This window comes from Micropterus dolomieu, linkage group LG19 (genome assembly GCF_021292245.1).
Source record: "Micropterus dolomieu isolate WLL.071019.BEF.003 ecotype Adirondacks linkage group LG19, ASM2129224v1, whole genome shotgun sequence".
Classification (NCBI taxonomy): Eukaryota; Metazoa; Chordata; class Actinopteri; order Centrarchiformes; family Centrarchidae; genus Micropterus; species Micropterus dolomieu.
The window spans coordinates 10,586,302-10,603,844 of record NC_060168.1 but is presented as its reverse complement, the minus strand read 5'-3'; the positions used below and the strand labels follow the sequence as shown (position 1 = coordinate 10,603,844).

The following is a 17,543-nucleotide window of genomic DNA, read 5'->3' as shown; positions in this document are numbered from 1 at the left end:
CAGAACAACAAGTAACGTTATTAGTAGTCCTCTGGTTTATTAGAAGTAATAAGAGAAGTGAATTTTGGACAAATAGAGGAACACACGTATTATTTAGCACAAGAGCCGACAGAGCGTGTCGGCAATCGTAGCTTCTCCTACATGCGTGGAAAGAGAAGGGTGAGCGGTGCCTGATTGCATTGCATTGATGTGGTGTCAGAATAATCAGAATCTCTTTTTCTTCCTTAAAACCTTATTTTTAAAAGAAAAATAAAGTGTACATGGGACATAAAGACGCATACAGAACTGCGATTGGTGCAAAATCATGTATTGCATATACATATTTTACAAACGTAATTTGTAAAATGGTTATAACGGTTAGTTTGTTGTCCATGTAGAGTGAACTAGGTGTCTGTGTGTTGTTTGCACGTTCTGATAATCGTCGTAGTCGTAGCGTCCATGTTGATTCCACATTCCATGTTGATTCTTACTTAAGAGCACATGAATACACACTGAAGTAGAAGTAGAAGAACGACTTCACAACTCTGGAAGTGGGACCATCCGAGGAGCATGTGAATGCACCATGAGCTGCTGGTTCCAATTTGCAAACCTCACCACTAGATGCCACTAAAACTTACACACTGAACCTTTAAGCTTACTATTTCAACCATTTCCTCATTACTTTTTGTTAACTATTTCACCTGTTTTTTACTTAGTAATCCATTACTTTGTATTAGTAGTTGAAGCACATAGTGTGCAGCTATTCCGACTCAATATGTGGATAAATGTGTCTAACCAAACAGTATTTTCTAATCTACCGTACTACACAATCTCTCCACTAACACTGGCAACTGCAGAATAACCCCCGAGGTTCAAGCGTCCTTGTTGCATATACAGTACCAATTCACATCTTTCTGTAATGGAGATTTTTCTGCGTCCTGTTCTCATAACTTTGCTCTTTCTTTCTCTATTTCTGTCAGACTGGGGTGTTGTGTGAGTGACGCCTTGTTACCATGACGACCCACGTGACCCTGGAGGATGCTCTGTCCAATGTGGACCTGCTGGAGGAGCTACCCCTCCCTGACCAGCAGCCATGCATCGAACCCCCTCCCTCCTCTATCATGTACCAGGTACGCAGTCTCACACACACACACTCACACACTCACACACACACACACACACACACACACACTGTCACCGCCATCCACCATTGTCCCCAATTGTTCAGACATTTTCAATATACCCCTCTGACTCCTTTCTCCCTCCTTCTGCAGGCTAATTTTGACACCAACTTTGAAGACAGGAATGCATTTGTGACTGGCATCGCCCGTTATATAGAGCAAGCTACAGTCCACTCCAGCATGGTGAGATATGTCTATATTTAAATAGTTGCTGTTCCCCTTTCAGTCAAAACAAAGCAGGCTGTGGGAAGCACCCTCACGCCCTTAAAGAGATCCTTGTTTTTCGTGAATTGATTATCATTCGGCTCTTTTGTTTGGATTTGGCTAGGCCTGTGGCAGGACACACACATACACACGCACACACACACTTCACTCACACTGTGGTGAATCAGGCAGGCAATAGACCAGAAAACCTCTTTCCCCTGATGGTGAATGAATGGAGAGTGTGATTTGACTGGCAAAGAGGGGAAGTAGAACTTTATTTAACCTTGTTTAATCAGGAAGTCCCACTGAGGTTGAAGCTTGTCTATTTGAGGACCAATCTGTCTCAGTCTGTCTCTGTCTCACCTACTTCTGAATGGAAGAAATGTTTCCTCACTAAAATATTTAGCACGCCTAATTCACCCTGGAATGTGTGGCTTGTCTGAGATATATTATATCTTATAATTATCCTCTAATATTTGTGTTGTCAAGTGCCATTGCAAGAATTTCCATTTATAACATACACATGTGAGACAAACAAGAGTTACAAGCAATTAAGGGATCCACTCAAGGGTTTTGTCAGTTTTATATTTGCTGCCTTTTTTGTATTTTGACTATTTGTGCAGAATGAGATGCTGGAGGAAGGACATGAGTATGCTGTGATGCTTTACACTTGGAGAAGCTGCTCCAGAGCCATTCCCCAGGTAACACAAACACACACACAATTTGACTTAATATGATACCTCATCTCTTACTTTTACCGCATCCTTGTCGAATTTTCCTTTCCTTCCAATCTTGTTAAGCAGACTGAGACGCTAGTATTAAACCGATCAGAACTGCAATTTCTCTGTAAAATAAAAACGTCTGTGACTTGAATTTCTGTGTTTGTCAACTGGTGCGTTCAGCCTGCAAGTTCACTTGGCACCTGGTTGTGGAGCAAAAAACACAGGAAAAACCTCACAGAGCTGTGTAACTACAGTAGAGGTTGTTGAGCATGCAATGTGGCTGTTCTCTTACCAAACCCACTGTCATTCGGCTACCGAATAGGTAGCTCATCTCTCAGTGTTTTGCCTCTGCTCTGCATTTACTTGTTTTGACGAGTCTAAGAGTTAAAATTAATCAGAGATCCCCCTTTTTTGGAAATATATTGAGTTCTAATCTAGTCATTGATTTGGAAAACACGTAAGTAGTATATATTGCAATATATAATTTCCCCAAATTGGACAATTACAGCTTATACATACATGGAAATGGGAATCCTTGGTGCTGGGGAAAAATTGATTTGTAGTTTACATGCAAACAAACTGTAATGTTGCATGAACCAGCTGAATTAAACTGGAGTGCTGCTGCAAAATCAGGCTGTGTGATGGCTCCATCTTGTGTTTGGTAGGTGAAATGCAATGAGCAGCCCAACAGAGTGGAGATCTATGAGAAAACGGTGGAGGTGTTAGAACCAGAAGTGACCAAGCTCATGAAGTTCATGTACTTCCAGGTAAGACTGCCTTCCAGTGGCGGAACCTGAAATGTTTGAGAGCCATGTCAGGCGAAACTTATATCGATTTCAGAGTTTGCATGTTAGGTGTCCCATGTATTCTTGACAATAAACAATTTCATATAAACTGATTTCTTTGTCTTTACAGCGGAAAGCCATAGAACGTTTCTGTAGTGAAGTGAAGCGTCTGTGTCACGCTGAGAGAAGGAAGGACTTTGTGTCTGAGGCATACCTGCTCACTCTGGGCAAATTTATTAACATGTTTGCAGTGCTGGACGAGCTGAAGAACATGAAGTGTAGCGTTAAGAATGATCACTCTGCCTACAAAAGGTAGAGAACCCTAAGTAAAGGAATCCTTATGGTCAACATTGTGGAATAGCTTCGTCAGTGCCGGGTTACCATGTCTCTCCTCCTCTGCCTCCAGGGCAGCTCAATTCTTGAGGAAGATGGCCGACCCTCAGTCCATCCAGGAGTCCCAGAACCTCTCTATGTTTTTAGCCAATCACAACAGGATCACTCAGGTTGGTGTGCGGAGTCTGGGCTGTCTTTACTCCGTGTGGTGTAAAAAAAACCAAACAAAAAAAGTGTAACTATGTGAGGACACAGTCAATGGAAGATTGACTTTTTGAATGAACTAGACTTTTTACACGCTGTGCCGCAGTTGTAAGGTGATTCAAGGCTGGGTTTTCTTTCAGTGTATTTTTGTAAAAAAATTAAATAAAATTATAAAGCCCAAAAGACCTTTTGATCTAAATGTTGAGTCTGTAATAACACAGAATTACAGTAATCCTCTAACCTAATACTCCAGGAAATGACTCATAGATAAAGTGAGCGGATGAATGACACATTTGCACTTGGTGAAGTGACTGGCCCAGTAAAGCCAATTTGAAACATAACGAAAAATACATTGTCATTTCTCTTTTTTTCTGATTGCATTAAAGATGAACTTCTTGAATTTCAAAGTATTTGTGCCGTATTGTTAATGTTGATACTTAGCTATGTATATGTGTGTCTATATGCAGTGTAGCATGAGCCCTTTCTGGCATTTGCCTGTAAATGAATTTATCTGAAGGTGACCTGTTGTCCCATCTCTGTTTCCACATAGTGCCTGCACCAACAGTTAGAGGTGATTCCAGGCTACGAGGAACTTTTGGCAGACATTGTCAACATCTGTGTAGACTATTATGAGAACAAGATGTATTTGACACCCAGTGAGAAACACATGCTGCTTAAGGTAAACACCTATTTTGACATCTTCATCTGCTGCCAGTGTATAACCGCTAACCGTCTGATCTTTAGTTGGCTAAACGTCCTTTTTGCTGATGTAAAACAAACCCCCCCTCTCTCTTTGTGTGTCAGGTGATGGGCTTTGGTCTGTACCTGATGGATGGGAACGTGAGTAATATCTACAAACTAGATGCCAAAAAGAGGATCAACCTGAGCAAGATAGACAAGTTCTTCAAAGTAAGGCTTTTGCTTTTTCAGCATCTCTTTTATCCAGGGTTGTAGTTGCGTGCGTGACCTCAGTGTGAGCTGTTCTCCCCTGTGTTGTTCAGCTTCAAGTCGTGCCGCTCTTCGGAGACATGCAGATAGAGTTGTCGCGCTACATCGAGACAAGTGCTCACTACGAAGAAAACAAGTCCAAGTGAGTGGACCTGTCTGGCCATCTAAATTACAGATATGCTCTTAACCTGTGCACCATCTGCTCCCGTCCAATCCTCCATCTTCTCCATTTTGTGCACAGGTGGACGTGCACCCAGAGCAGCATCTCGCCGCAGTACAACCTGTGTGAGCAGATGGTGCAGATCAGGGAGGACCACATCCGTTTCATCTCGGAGCTGGCGCGCTACAGCAACAGCGAAGTGGTGACGGGCTCGGGCCTGGACAGCCAGAAGTCCGACGAGGAGTATCGAGAGCTGTTCGACCTCGCTCTGAGGGGTCTGCAGCTGCTGTCCAAGTGGAGCACGCACGTCATGGAAGTTGTGAGTAAAAGCGAGGGATTGAGTGTGTGTGTGTGTGTGTGGGTGGGCGGGGAAAAAACGTTTGTGCAGCAGACAGTGTGTGTGGGTTGAGGTATTAAAATGTTTGTGGTTTTTGCCATTGATCGTTGTAGCTTTGATCTATTTATAGTGCTTTTCATCTCTTTCAGTACTCATGGAAGCTGGTGCATCCCACAGATAAATTCTGTAACAAGGACTGCCCAGGCACAGCGGAGGAGTATGAACGGGCCACGCGTTACAATTACACCAGTGAGGAGAAATTTGCCCTGGTGGAAGTCATTGCCATGATTAAGGGGCTGCAGGTAAACCACATACATACATGGATGCAGATAAGCAACTTATTTAGTCAGAAAATTTTAGCAAAAATGAAGAAACAGTTTTGATGCCATCCGTTGTTGAGCTTAAACGAAACGTTTGACGTTTTGGGAAAGACACTTATTTACTTTCTTGCTGAGAGTTGGATAAGAAAATCAATACCACTCAGATATCCGTGATATCTGTCAAAGCTACCACTCACAGAAGCCTGATAGCTTAGCTTAGCTTAGCAGAAAGACTGAAACAGGGAGAAAAGGTTAGCCTGACTCTATCTATTCTTGGATTTTGGATTATTCAGTGAGGAAGAAGAAGTTACTGTAATATAGGAATGTGAATGTATAAGAACTATGTTTTTTTTTTTTTAAATTGTTATGCAGAGCCAAATATTTTTAAATGTCTTAAAACATGTATGGAAGGCAGTTTTTATTGACAGACATGAGAGTGGTATTAGGTTTCTCATCTAACTCATCAAAAGCGAAATGCGAATGAGAATACAAGTGTGTTTCCCATAATGTCAAATTACTCCTTTAATAGCAATTTGATGATCAGTAGTTCTTATGACCAAGATGACGATGATGATCATGGCGCTGTGTAATGAACTGTGTAGGTTCTGATGGGCCGAATGGAGTCGGTGTTTAACCAGGCTATCAGAAATACCATCTACGCAGCGCTGCAGGACTTTGCCCAGATGACCCTTCGAGAGCCTCTGCGCCAGGCTGTACGCAAAAAGAAGAACGTCCTCATAAGGTACACACGCCACATTGATGATCGGATCAAACGTGCATTGAAGCTGCCTATTGAACCTGAACCTTATTGCTCTTAAGACTTAAGGTATGTACAGTATAATCCTGTGTTGTTTGTCTGTAGCGTTCTTCAGGCCATTCGAAAGACCGTCTGTGACTGGGAAGGGGCGAGGGAGCCTCCAAATGACCCCTGTTTGAGGGGAGAGAAGGACCCAAAAGGGGGTTTTGATATTAAAGTGCCCCGCAGGGCTGTAGGACCCTCCAGCACACAGGTGAGACACGGGACAGAAATGGGTTGTAGCAAATTCCAAAAGTGTAGCGGTTTAGCTATCCACCTGACGCTGTGGTAAATGAATTGCTTTACTTTATGAATTATCTTTATCTCGCAGTATTGTTCGCTATATAAGGATTGTTGTGCCTTCGGCCATTTAAACTCAACACCTGTGAGGGACCATGGCCATATTGTTTCTTACTTGCCTAAAGTGCAAATGCCCAAATGACTTCACCAAAAAAAAAAAATTCAAAAACCCATATTTGCTCCAACAAGGGTGACTGGGGAAAGAAGATGAAATACTTTTGTCTCTGACCAAAACAAAGTAATTAAGTTCAAACTTTAGAGCAATCTTCGAAACTGGTTAAAATTTTACTTCCCCAAAATTTGTCTTATGTACCACACTTCTTCTGACTTTAGACACTCGTTTTTTGTCAGATGAGACTCGTCATTCGACAGGCGGTGTGAGAGCAGAGTGAGTTACAGCGGACAGTGTAACTAGGCAACGCTCTCCTATTTGCATCATGTCGACACCAGGACAGGACAGGAAGGAAGGGTTAGGAAACGAGAGAAAGAATGAAGCTGTTAGAGAGTTTTGTGGCTGCTGAAGTGTTTCGCTCTGGACTCTCTCTACTACAGCTAAATGGCTTGTTATATGTTGGACATCTTTGAGCAAGGTGTTAATTGTGAAGGTTCAAAATATTTTCCCCATTCCTTTTCTTTCCAAAATAGTGCAATTGTTTTTCTCTTCAGTCAACCCCATGCTTCTAAGTAAAATCAGAAAATTGCAGTTGTATTTAATAATCTGGTGGCAAATGATAAATAATGGTTTATTTCATTTGTCTCTTAAAACTTTCAGTGAGTAATGGAAGGTTTTTCACTTTTTATATGTTTAACTTTGACTTCCCTCTGCAGCTGTACATGGTGCGCACCATGCTGGAATCACTAATAGCAGATAAGAGTGGCTCTAAGAAGACTCTACGCAGCAGTCTGGATGGACCCATAGTGGTGGCCATAGAAGACTTCCACAAACAATCCTTCTTCTTCACGCACCTGCTCAACTTCAGTGGTGAGTAGAAACTCTCAGCATAGATCTTGAAAAAAAACAAAAACATTCAGAACACATCGAGGCCAAGCTTCTAAAAATTACCTGACGTGTTTTTAAATGAATTGCAAGACTTTTGAAGTAATTCCTTCCTCTTCTGCTCCCCGCGTGTGTCTTTCCACTGTTCAGAGGCCCTGCAGCAGTGCTGTGACCTCTCCCAGCTGTGGTTCAGAGAGTTCTTCCTGGAGCTGACGATGGGCCGCAGGATCCAGTTCCCCATTGAGATGTCTATGCCCTGGATCCTCACCGACCACATCCTGGAAACCAAGGAGCCCTCCATGATGGAGTAAGGCAAAACATCCAGTGAACATGCTCGAGATTGTGTTTGTGCATTGAGACTTTATTATAACTCCAACCCTCCCTCCTCCAGATATGTGCTGTATCCTCTAGACTTATATAATGACAGCGGCTACTATGCTCTCACAAAGTTCAAGAAACAGTTCCTCTATGATGAAATCGAGGCAGAGGTAAGGACTTATGGCCGTCACTTGAATTAGTCTCATTTAGACCCCAGTGTTGCTGCTTAAAAACAGCACCTTCATAGTGTTTTTCTTCTTAGGTAAACCTCTGCTTTGACCAGTTTGTCTACAAGTTAGCCGATCAGATATTTGCCTACTACAAAGCAATGGCTGGAAGGTAGGAGAAGTCACTCCCTCATTATACATTTGGAGTTATTGGCAGGATTTGCAGCAGTCTCTGCAAACCTCATCTACTAAATCGCATGCCGTGTGGTTCACAGTGTCCTCCTAGACAAGCGCTTCAGGGCGGAGTGTAAAAACTATGGCGTGATCATCCCTTACCCTCCATCAAACCGCTACGAGACGCTGCTCAAACAGAGACACGTACAGGTATTGGAAACATGAAAGCGGTCCTCATCAGGGCTCATCTAGGGTGTCATTATTTCTGTTCTACTTCTCATTTTGGCCTTTATGGAATATGTTTTGTTGCACTCTTATTTGTGTGAGACACTGCATTTCTCAGCCATTCCTCCTGTGTCATGCAGCTGCTGGGTCGCTCTATTGATCTGAACCGCCTGATCACCCAGAGGATCTCGGCAGCGATGTACAAGTCCCTGGACCACGCCATCAGCCGCTTCGAGAGCGAGGACCTCACTTCCATAGTGGTCAGATCACACACCACACTCCAAAACTAACAGTACATTAATACACACAATAGCAAAACCGAGCATTCTCCTTCATATCCTAAATCAACCTCCTCCCCGCAATTTCTGTATGCCTCCGTGACAGGAGCTGGAGTGGCTGCTGGAAATCAACAGACTCACCCACCGGCTCCTGTCCAAGCACATGACCCTGGACAGCTTCGACGCCATGTTCCGTGAGGCCAACCACAACGTGTCTGCTCCCTACGGGCGAATCACGCTCCACGTCTTCTGGGAGCTCAACTTCGATTTCCTCCCCAACTACTGCTACAATGGATCCACAAACCGGTCAGTTTGCCAGCGATGTTTGTAGAAATACATTTTTGTATAGCTTTTCTGTTTTTTTTTTCTCCTTTTGGTTTTAAACATCATTTTCTCTCCAGCTTTGTACGCACAGCCATCCCCTTCACCCAGGAGCCTCAAAGAGACAAGCCAGCCAACGTGCAGCCTTACTACCTGTATGGGTCCAAGGTATGGTGCCAGCTGATGACTTGTGTTTTATATTACGGTGAAGAAACCTAAAATCTTGAAGCAGGATGTGTAAAGGAAACCCGTCTTCCTACTGTTCCAGATTAACACTGTTTCTCTGTGGCTTCCTCTCTTCTCAGCCCCTGAACATTGCCTACTCCCACATCTACAGCTCCTACAGAAACTTTGTTGGCCCGCCCCACTTCAAGACCATCTGCCGTCTCCTTGGTTACCAAGGCATTGCTGTGGTGATGGAGGAGCTGCTTAAGATTGTCAAGAGCCTGGTATTTATCTTCATCTTCCGTTGCATCCCTAAAAACGTGCCTCCTTCCCTCAGTGTGCTGCATTCCTAAAATTAATTCCTTTGTGCCCTCTCTTCCCCTTGCCTACTGTGTTCTATCCGTCTTCCTTGTCACTTTGCAGTTACAGGGCACCATACTGCAGTACGTAAAAACACTGATAGAAGTCATGCCCAAGATCTGCCGCCTACCGCGCCATGAGTATGGCTCCCCAGGTAAGCATACATTCCCCACTGGTGAATAAAGTGAATAGAGGGGGGATTTGTTAAAATAGCAAATAACCCGAAACCTGGCCACCCAGGTCAGGAACTGACAGGGTCGTTTACGGTTAACAAAGCGTATGTGAAATTTAGTGAGAAGACGATGCAAACTGTCAGTAATTCGTACAGTCCTTTCATGCCTTTCAGCTTACAGGTTCATTCCAGGTGAATACAAGTACAATACAGCTGTGGCTTAGGGGGTAATGCGCTTGTCCCCTTATCAGAAGGTCGATGGTTCAATCCCTGGCTCTCTCAGTCTGCATGTCAAAGTATCCTTGGGCAAGATACTGAGCCCCAAATTTCTCCCAATGGCAATGAATGTGTTTTTCAATTTTTTGTGTGTTCAGTAAGAAATGTGTTAAATTAAGAGAGCAGGATGTGTTCAAAATTCCTTGTGAGCTGCTGATTTTTAGCCATGTTAGCATGACGTTGTTTGTGTGTCGCTCAGCCCGCCATTTTGGTTCAGACTGAAATATCTCAACGACTAATGACAGTCCTATCAGCCTCTGTTTTGTGTTTTGTGCTACGTAACAATGTCAGCATGTATAACCTATATTATACCTGCGTAACGTCAGCATGTTAGCATTAGAAATGTAAGCAGCGTGCTTATGTTAGCATTAAGCTCAAAGCGCTGCTGCGCTTAAGGACAGCCCCACGTAGTGGGTGTCACTGTAAACTCTTATTCTTGTTATTTAGATTTTTGTTTTTAACCCTTTCCCCTCACTTCACACTGAGAACACTCCTTCATGGTGGCATGGTACAAAATAGCATGGTCTGCTATATATTGATATCAAGTTTCATTCTCCTGGGCAGTTTCACATCACATATAGAGCTAAAGGTGTCCAGTGCATACTTAAGCAGGGCTCTCAGGTTTTATCAAAAGTTTAGAGTGCCATAACGTGTGTTAGAGGAGGACTAACTCAAATAAACTCTAATAAACTCTAATAGGCTACTTCTACATTCTCCTGCTTATAGCCTACTTACATACTTTTATTAAACTTTTTCAGTGCAGTACTTACAGTGAGGTATTGGTACTTTTATTTTTTTAAAGGATCCTAAGTTACTTTGCTCACCACTGGCTAAAAAAGCCAAAGCTGCAGATTGCAAAGAGGTTGCAGAATTTTTGACTGCATTTTCAATAATACTTTTGCACGCATTTGGCTTCACTCCCCTACATCAGCCACACTCACTATTTTTGATCACAGGCAAGTGATTTAGTCACGAATCGTAAAATCAAAATGTTAAAAAATAAAACTACAGTTACCGCATTCATCGGGTCTAGCGCTGAGTAGTATGTAGCTGCAGTACCAGAGGCTGCAGTTTCAGGACCGCAATCACGGGATCACGGAATTTACCCGGAAACAACACATTTTAATTTCTGATCGACTTAACGGCTCTGGCATTCAATAGGCTACAGAGAAAGATATGATCTCAGCACAAAAATGATTGATCTATTAAATGAATATAGTGGGGCAACTTCGAGGACGTTATCTCTTAATCTGATGATCTCTGTCATCACACGCGACTGGATCTCGCGCACACACACACACACTCACACACACTTCGAGGACGTTATCTCTTAATCTGATGATCTCTGTCACACACACACACACACACACACACACACACACATTAACACAGCGTTCAGTCAGTGCGTGAGTGTGTGTGGTCGAGCAGTGTGGAGAGAAAATGCACAGCAGAAAGAGAAAAGCCAGGAGGAAAGTGCCCTTAAATGCTGTAAAATTACAGATATCTTTATGATTAACTTACTTCTCAGCGTGAGAAATACAAGGTGTGGCGTGTGAGCGTGTGAACTGGCTGAACGGTGAATGTGTGAGACTTGAGAGACCTGCTTAAGATTGACATATTTTAGTGTTATCTTACACAAGCACATAAACAAAGAAGCAAATTCACATTGCATTGCATTCACAAATTTACCCGGAAACTGAACCCCACTTGAGTCAAATAAATGGTAACGGGCAATTTTTATGTTTTATTTTCAATACACTTCAAAGCGGTACCTAACATATCCTATATAAGCTTTGTTTGATGTACAGAGAGACAGAGTGGCCATCGGGCTGGGTCACTCTCCAAGCTGCTGCAGAGCTTGTAATTGATGCTGAACTCCTTGATGTAATAAACTTTTATGATCAAGAACAGTGTCAAGCGGATTTCCTCTCAACATATCATCGCAGCATTATTGTTCGGACACCACAGTGTAATCTCTTCTGAGGATCTATTGACAGAAATGCAATATAAGATCCATAACTATGTTTTCAGTGGTGTATAAAGACATTTCATAATAAACCGTTGTGTTTTTATTACCTTTGAATGAGCCATTTATATCTACATAACCGCGGGTCCCCCCTTCCATGGATGTCGCCACGAGGTGTCGTCATGTTTCTACAGTAGCTGAAACAGACAAACAGCGCTACAGAGCGCATTTCGTCACTGCGTTCTTCTTGTTCTAGGTCTTGTAGAATTCAGGCAGTGTAGACACTCATTACTATGTTGTTGAAGAAGAAGAAGAATTAATAAACAGCAGGGTCTGCAAATAAGTTTTGCATTGGAGCAATCTTTTTAACCATTAGGTCATGGGTGAGAATATAAGATGTAATATTAGACTTCGTACCCAAGGTTGCATGTTCGATCCCTCCTTGGGACAATTTTCTTTTTTCTCTCTTCAACAAATGGATTATGCAGCGTTTCTCATGCTCACATTATGGCATGTACTGCTGTGTGTGTGTGTGTGTGTGTGTGTGTGTGTGTTTTGGTGTTTGATCTTCATCCATCAACCTACAGACGCTTTATTAATTCCCCAGTATCTCCAGGCAGAGGATATTTAGAGGAATCACGTTTTCTGAAGGCTCGTTCAGAGGTGTGTCAAACAGGCTACAGACTCTTTTAATCTCATTTGGAATTTTTCAAATTAAAAGCTCAGTCCAACTCCAAATCAAGCATTACAGAAAACGTCTCATGCTTTTATTTTGTAGGCAAAAACAACTAAAGAGGAAGTGATTATGTGAGTAACTGTTGCTGTGATAACTGAGATCTATTTCAGCAACACTATCATAGTATTTCATGATTTAAATTTTTTGCTCCATAGTCTGGCCACGGGCCAGATTAATATTGCTGGTGGGCAGTTTTGGTGAGGGTCCATAATCACAGAGAGAAGTAATGTTGTAAAATGCCTTTGAAAATGTTATCTATTATGTGGTTTATATTGGACTGTGGTGCAGCCGCAGTAGCTGTCCTACGCTCTTTGAAAGGGTAGGTGGCAGTGGTATTCTGGACAGATGATTGCAATTTGCAACCTCAGCGCTAGATGCCACTAAATCTTACACACTGAACCTTTAAACACCACTCTACTGTACTATGCATATGCTGCCTTTTAGAGTGCAGCCAGAGCTTGGAAACACATGATCTGTTTTTCAACATATAATACAGAAAAAAAATAATGTAATTACCACTGAAAAGGATCAGACATGCTTTAAATTGTCAATCAGGCATACAAAACTGTCACTTTTTAAAGCATAAAAGATGCTTTACCTTTGTACCTACTTACCTTGCATTTTTGTGCATTTCCTCACCGGCATCCGTGCATTTTGGCCCGGGCGGTGTGTGCAGATTAAAGGCCAGTCAGATGGGATATCCCTATGAGGAGGGCTTAGTAATCTGTAGATTACTGATGTTCTGTACCCTGAGTTCTCTACCTGGCTTACTGCCTGTGATCTTCTGTCAGCAGTTACTGATCCTCCCGTCCTCTGCTGTGAGGGCCTGATGCTCGGACCAAATGTGGGTCAGGGTGGCCGAGCAGATCCGCTGACATCATCCTGATTTCATCCCGGTAGCAATAGATTATCAATGACATGATGAGGCATTAGAGGGCGCTTACTGCTTGGCTGTATGTTTGACTGTAGGAATAAAAAGGTGGTTCGTTAATAGATTTTCTATGTGGATTTGGGGAGGTATCATGACTGTTTGTTTTTCATTTCTGCCATCCTAGGTATTCTGGAGTTCTTTCACCATCAGCTCAAAGATATCATTGAGTATGCTGAGCTGAAGACAGATGTCTTCCAGAGCTTAAGGGAGGTGGGAAATGCCATCCTCTTCTGCCTGCTCATTGAGCAAGCTCTGGTAGGACAATTCCTTTACAAATTTCAATTTCCCCTTCAAACTGTTGTATAATCATCCTATATTATATTATACCCCTGTCCCTGTCTCCCTCTTATTTTTGACATCTTGTGTTTATTTCTGTATTTTCTTGCCACAGTAGTTGTCTCCCCTTATTCCAGTGTTTTTCTCAAACTTTCCACTGTTAATTCCCTCTGTGTGGGACAGCTAATGTGTCGCTGTTCTTGACTGCAATGTTTTTGTGTGGGTGACCAATAAAGCTGGGAGCCTGACGGTTTCTGCCCAATTTACGATGTTGATTCACATCCTAATTTAACAGAAACAGTCAGGCGCCCCGGTCTATGTGCCCCCAAGTATGACTGATCTGTGTTGTTTTTTTGTTTTGTTATTTGCTGAAATACAACTCTATTTTTCATTACACGCTGGCATCAACCACAGGTGGTAAGGATTTAGGTTTTGTCATTGGTATCAAAATAACACAAGAGACTGAATGCCTTTTCTCTTATATCTCTTGTTGGTTTGGGCTGCTGTGTTTCTGTTAATTCTTTGGGGGGTTTTTTTCACCACGTTGTTTTGGCACGCAGGGTTTCACCTCCAATCAGCCATGGAAGCAAAAGGACTAAGAACTTTAGTGTCTTTTTAATTTACTAGGAATTAAATGGGGAATTTTTGAAACAAAAGCCTAAAGAAATGATGCGTATTTGAAATCATATTTGATCAGGACAGTTTAATAAAGATAAAAAAAGAACAAGAGACACATTTGGGTGCTGTATTATATACTCCTTATGTCCCTGTCTTCCATGGAAGAGGTGATAGTACATTTCTGGTTGGTTGTTGGTACAGCCTTGTGCTTAACTCTGCACTTCTTCCTCCATACTCCTGTCATGCCTCTGTCTACATAACACTACTCAGCTCTCACTCGTTCTACCATTTCTGTCTGACTGCACTAACCTGTGTATTTGTGTGTGTGTGTGTGCGTGTTTGTGCGTATGTTTGTTTGGACTGCCTGTAGGGGTGTGCATGTGTGTTTGTGTTTCTAATTGCATGGCTGTCTTTTCTCATTCGTCAAACGTTAGTTTCAAGATGCTGCTTCAAGTTGCATTTAGTTTGATTTATAGCTTGTTGTTTTGACTAACAATCACTGCGACGACCTCCTACTGAATTAGCTGGACAAGTGACTCTGTCAGCACTACTTCACTTAGCTAAAATACCACTAACACACTGACATTTTACCCAGAAGGATGAGAGTCTATTAAGATGGTTATAAACTTGACCTTTTGCTGCTAAACCAGATTAGATGGGATTTTGGATTTAGAGTGTGACAAATTATAATCCTGCTAATATTGACCTGTCTTAATAAGCATAGCCTCATGATACACACAGACACGCTCATTCACTTGTCTTATCTCCTCCTCTGCATAAGCTGTAGATGGTGTTGAATAATCCATTAGTATACTGCCATAGTATAAAAGCTCAGGGCAGTTTTTTTTTTTCTAACTTTGTGTTTTAAAATATGCTTTTAAAGGTATTGTTCTTAGTTAAATCTCTGTCTGCTTAATTGATTTTGAGACTATGTATGTACTATATTCAGCTGGAAGTAGTGGGCAGGTTCTTTTTAAAATTAACATCATCTTATTGCCACCTGCATGCTCTGTAAGGTTGCCCATAAAGCAAAAGTAGGTGGTGTTCTTTGAATTAAAATGACCCTGTCTTGTGATGTGCTTGAATCGTAGTCGCAGGAGGAAGTGTGTGACCTGCTTCATGCCGCCCCTTTCCAGAACATTCTGCCCAGAGTCTACATTAAAGGTATACAGGAAGGTTACAGGCAGTAAAATAAAGGCAGATTGGTAAAAAAAAACAAGTCCAGTGGCCATTGGTTTGTGTCATTTTTGTACAGTATGTACATGTCCCTCCTTATGATTGTGTTCCACAGAGGGAGAGCGTCTGGAGGTGAGGATGAAAAGGCTGGAAGCAAAGTACGCCCCTCTCCACCTTGTACCTCTAATTGAGAGGTTGGGAACCCCACAGGTGAGTTCAGCACCGTTCTGTCTTTAGCGGACACGCATAAAACCGGACAGATGAGGACAAATGTGGTCCTTTGTTTCTGCTACTTCATAGTGTATTCTGTATATCTACTACTTGATTAAACACTTTTCTTCCTTTAATATTTTAGAACTAATAATAATAAAGTATCGTGGCTGCTTTTTACCAGCAAATTGCCATTGCCCGTGAGGGGGACCTGCTGACCAAAGAGCGTCTTTGCTGCGGCCTTTCCATGTTCGAAGTCATCCTGACGCGCATCCGCAGTTTCCTGCAGGACGGGGTGTGGCGCGGGCCCCCGCCCACCAACGGTGTGATGCATGTTGACGAGTGTATGGAGTTCCACCGCCTGTGGAGTGCCATGCAGTTTGTCTACTGCATCCCTGTGGGCACACACGAGTTCACAGCAGAGTAAGTGGCATCCGGCTGATGTGTGTACTGTAGAAGTGAGCTTGCAGTGTTGTGTATTTTTTTTTTTTTTTCAGTTATCCACCACACATGCAGCCAGTCATGATCTTAGAAAGTCTTAGGGCGCTATCTTGCACCGGGCGCAAAGCAACGCAAAGCGCAGCTCAGGTGTCATTGCTAGTTAGATTGCACAATGGACCAAAAAAACAGGTCTTCACTGTTATTCACTGTTGTTATTTTAGTGGTGCATTACTCAGATGGTAAGAGAAACGCTGTGCGCATTTACGCACAGGGCACAGCAGTGTAACTTCATTGATAATTAAAATCTCCTGATACGTCGACAGGATCAGTCACGATCTACAGTTAACTCATGACGTTTAATGGTGGAGACAGCATCTATCTGTTTACAGACTGGAGTTCCGACACTAACCCCACAGTAACATTAGGCTTCATGATCACAGACAGTTTTTATATCATGTCCACACTTCTATCCAAATCCCCCTCTCTGCTGTGAGTCTGCAATTCGATCAGTCAATTAATTGTTTTAATAATGTGCAATTCATCCGCCATTGCAATAGCAATGCGCCAAGCTACAATCGCACCTGGCTTTTAAAGGGAATGGACTAAGTAAAACTCTTTTGAACCATTTTTTTTCGGCCATTAAACTAGCGAAATTGGAGTTGGACACGCCCCAAACACAACTGCGCCACACGCTTCACGACCTGTGCTAAGATCGTTAAAATAGGGCCCACAGACATTTAAATTGGGTGATAGTTTGCAAATATAGACTGCAAATGCTGGGTAATATTTTACCCTGACTTTTTTACAGGAGGAATTGTGTTTGTTGTCTTTTATTTTTGTTTTGAATGCTTGAGCTTTTTATTCATTGAAATCACCAGAACTGGGCAAAAATGTGAAAGTTTTTACTTGTGGCTGAAGTGAAGTTTGTTTGCATGTGTATAAAGAGAGGATGTGATAAAGCTTAAGGGAAACAGACTTTTTCGGTACAGATGTGTTAATGTTGCAGATAATGTTGCAGTATCTACTTCTGGTCTGTGTGCTGTAGACAAAGCATTCATACAGACGTGCCCAAATTTGTTGGTACCCTTACAGCTCATTGAAATAATGCTTCATTCCTCCTGAGAAGTGATGAAATTAAAAGCTATTTTATCATGTATACTTGCATGCCTTTGGTATGTCATAGAATAAAGCAAAGAAGCTGTGAAAAGAAATGAATTATTGCTTATTCTACAAAGATATTCTAAAATGGCCTGGACACATTTGTTGGTACCCCTTAGAAAAGATAATAAATAATTGGATTATAGTGATATTTCAAACTAATTAGTTTCTTTAATTAGTATCACACATGTCTCCAATCTTGTAATCAGTCATTCAGCCTATTTAAATGGAGAAAAGTAGTCACTGTGCTGTTTGGTATCATTGTGTGCACCACACTGAACATGGACCAGAGAAAGCAAAGGAGAGAGT

General features: G+C 42.2%; 1 protein-coding gene across 2 annotated transcripts in view; it reads left to right on the top strand.

Annotated features, from left to right (window-relative positions):
- Positions 1-17,543, top strand: part of cyfip2 (cytoplasmic FMR1 interacting protein 2) — a 32,389-nt gene that overhangs the window by 8,146 nt on the left and 6,700 nt on the right. The window contains exons 1-27 of one of the 2 annotated variants that reach the window (XM_046029962.1): positions 990-1,109; positions 1,254-1,343; positions 1,988-2,065; positions 2,752-2,853; positions 3,002-3,183; positions 3,278-3,374; positions 3,959-4,087; positions 4,213-4,317; positions 4,410-4,498; positions 4,598-4,835; positions 5,003-5,155; positions 5,776-5,915; positions 6,036-6,183; positions 7,098-7,251; positions 7,417-7,573; positions 7,658-7,754; positions 7,847-7,923; positions 8,027-8,135; positions 8,291-8,410; positions 8,535-8,734; positions 8,830-8,917; positions 9,055-9,198; positions 9,338-9,428; positions 13,480-13,610; positions 15,341-15,413; positions 15,541-15,635; positions 15,820-16,058. In XM_046029962.1, the coding sequence (XP_045885918.1) occupies positions 993-1,109; positions 1,254-1,343; positions 1,988-2,065; positions 2,752-2,853; positions 3,002-3,183; positions 3,278-3,374; positions 3,959-4,087; positions 4,213-4,317; positions 4,410-4,498; positions 4,598-4,835; positions 5,003-5,155; positions 5,776-5,915; positions 6,036-6,183; positions 7,098-7,251; positions 7,417-7,573; positions 7,658-7,754; positions 7,847-7,923; positions 8,027-8,135; positions 8,291-8,410; positions 8,535-8,734; positions 8,830-8,917; positions 9,055-9,198; positions 9,338-9,428; positions 13,480-13,610; positions 15,341-15,413; positions 15,541-15,635; positions 15,820-16,058 (3,443 nt within the window). In that variant the 5' untranslated portion in view covers positions 990-992. Of the gene's footprint in view, positions 1-989; positions 1,110-1,253; positions 1,344-1,987; positions 2,066-2,751; positions 2,854-3,001; positions 3,184-3,277; positions 3,375-3,958; positions 4,088-4,212; positions 4,318-4,409; positions 4,499-4,597; positions 4,836-5,002; positions 5,156-5,775; positions 5,916-6,035; positions 6,184-7,097; positions 7,252-7,416; positions 7,574-7,657; positions 7,755-7,846; positions 7,924-8,026; positions 8,136-8,290; positions 8,411-8,534; positions 8,735-8,829; positions 8,918-9,054; positions 9,199-9,337; positions 9,429-13,479; positions 13,611-15,340; positions 15,414-15,540; positions 15,636-15,819; positions 16,059-17,543 lie in introns of those variants that run through there. The other variant, XM_046029963.1, reaches the window with a different exon arrangement.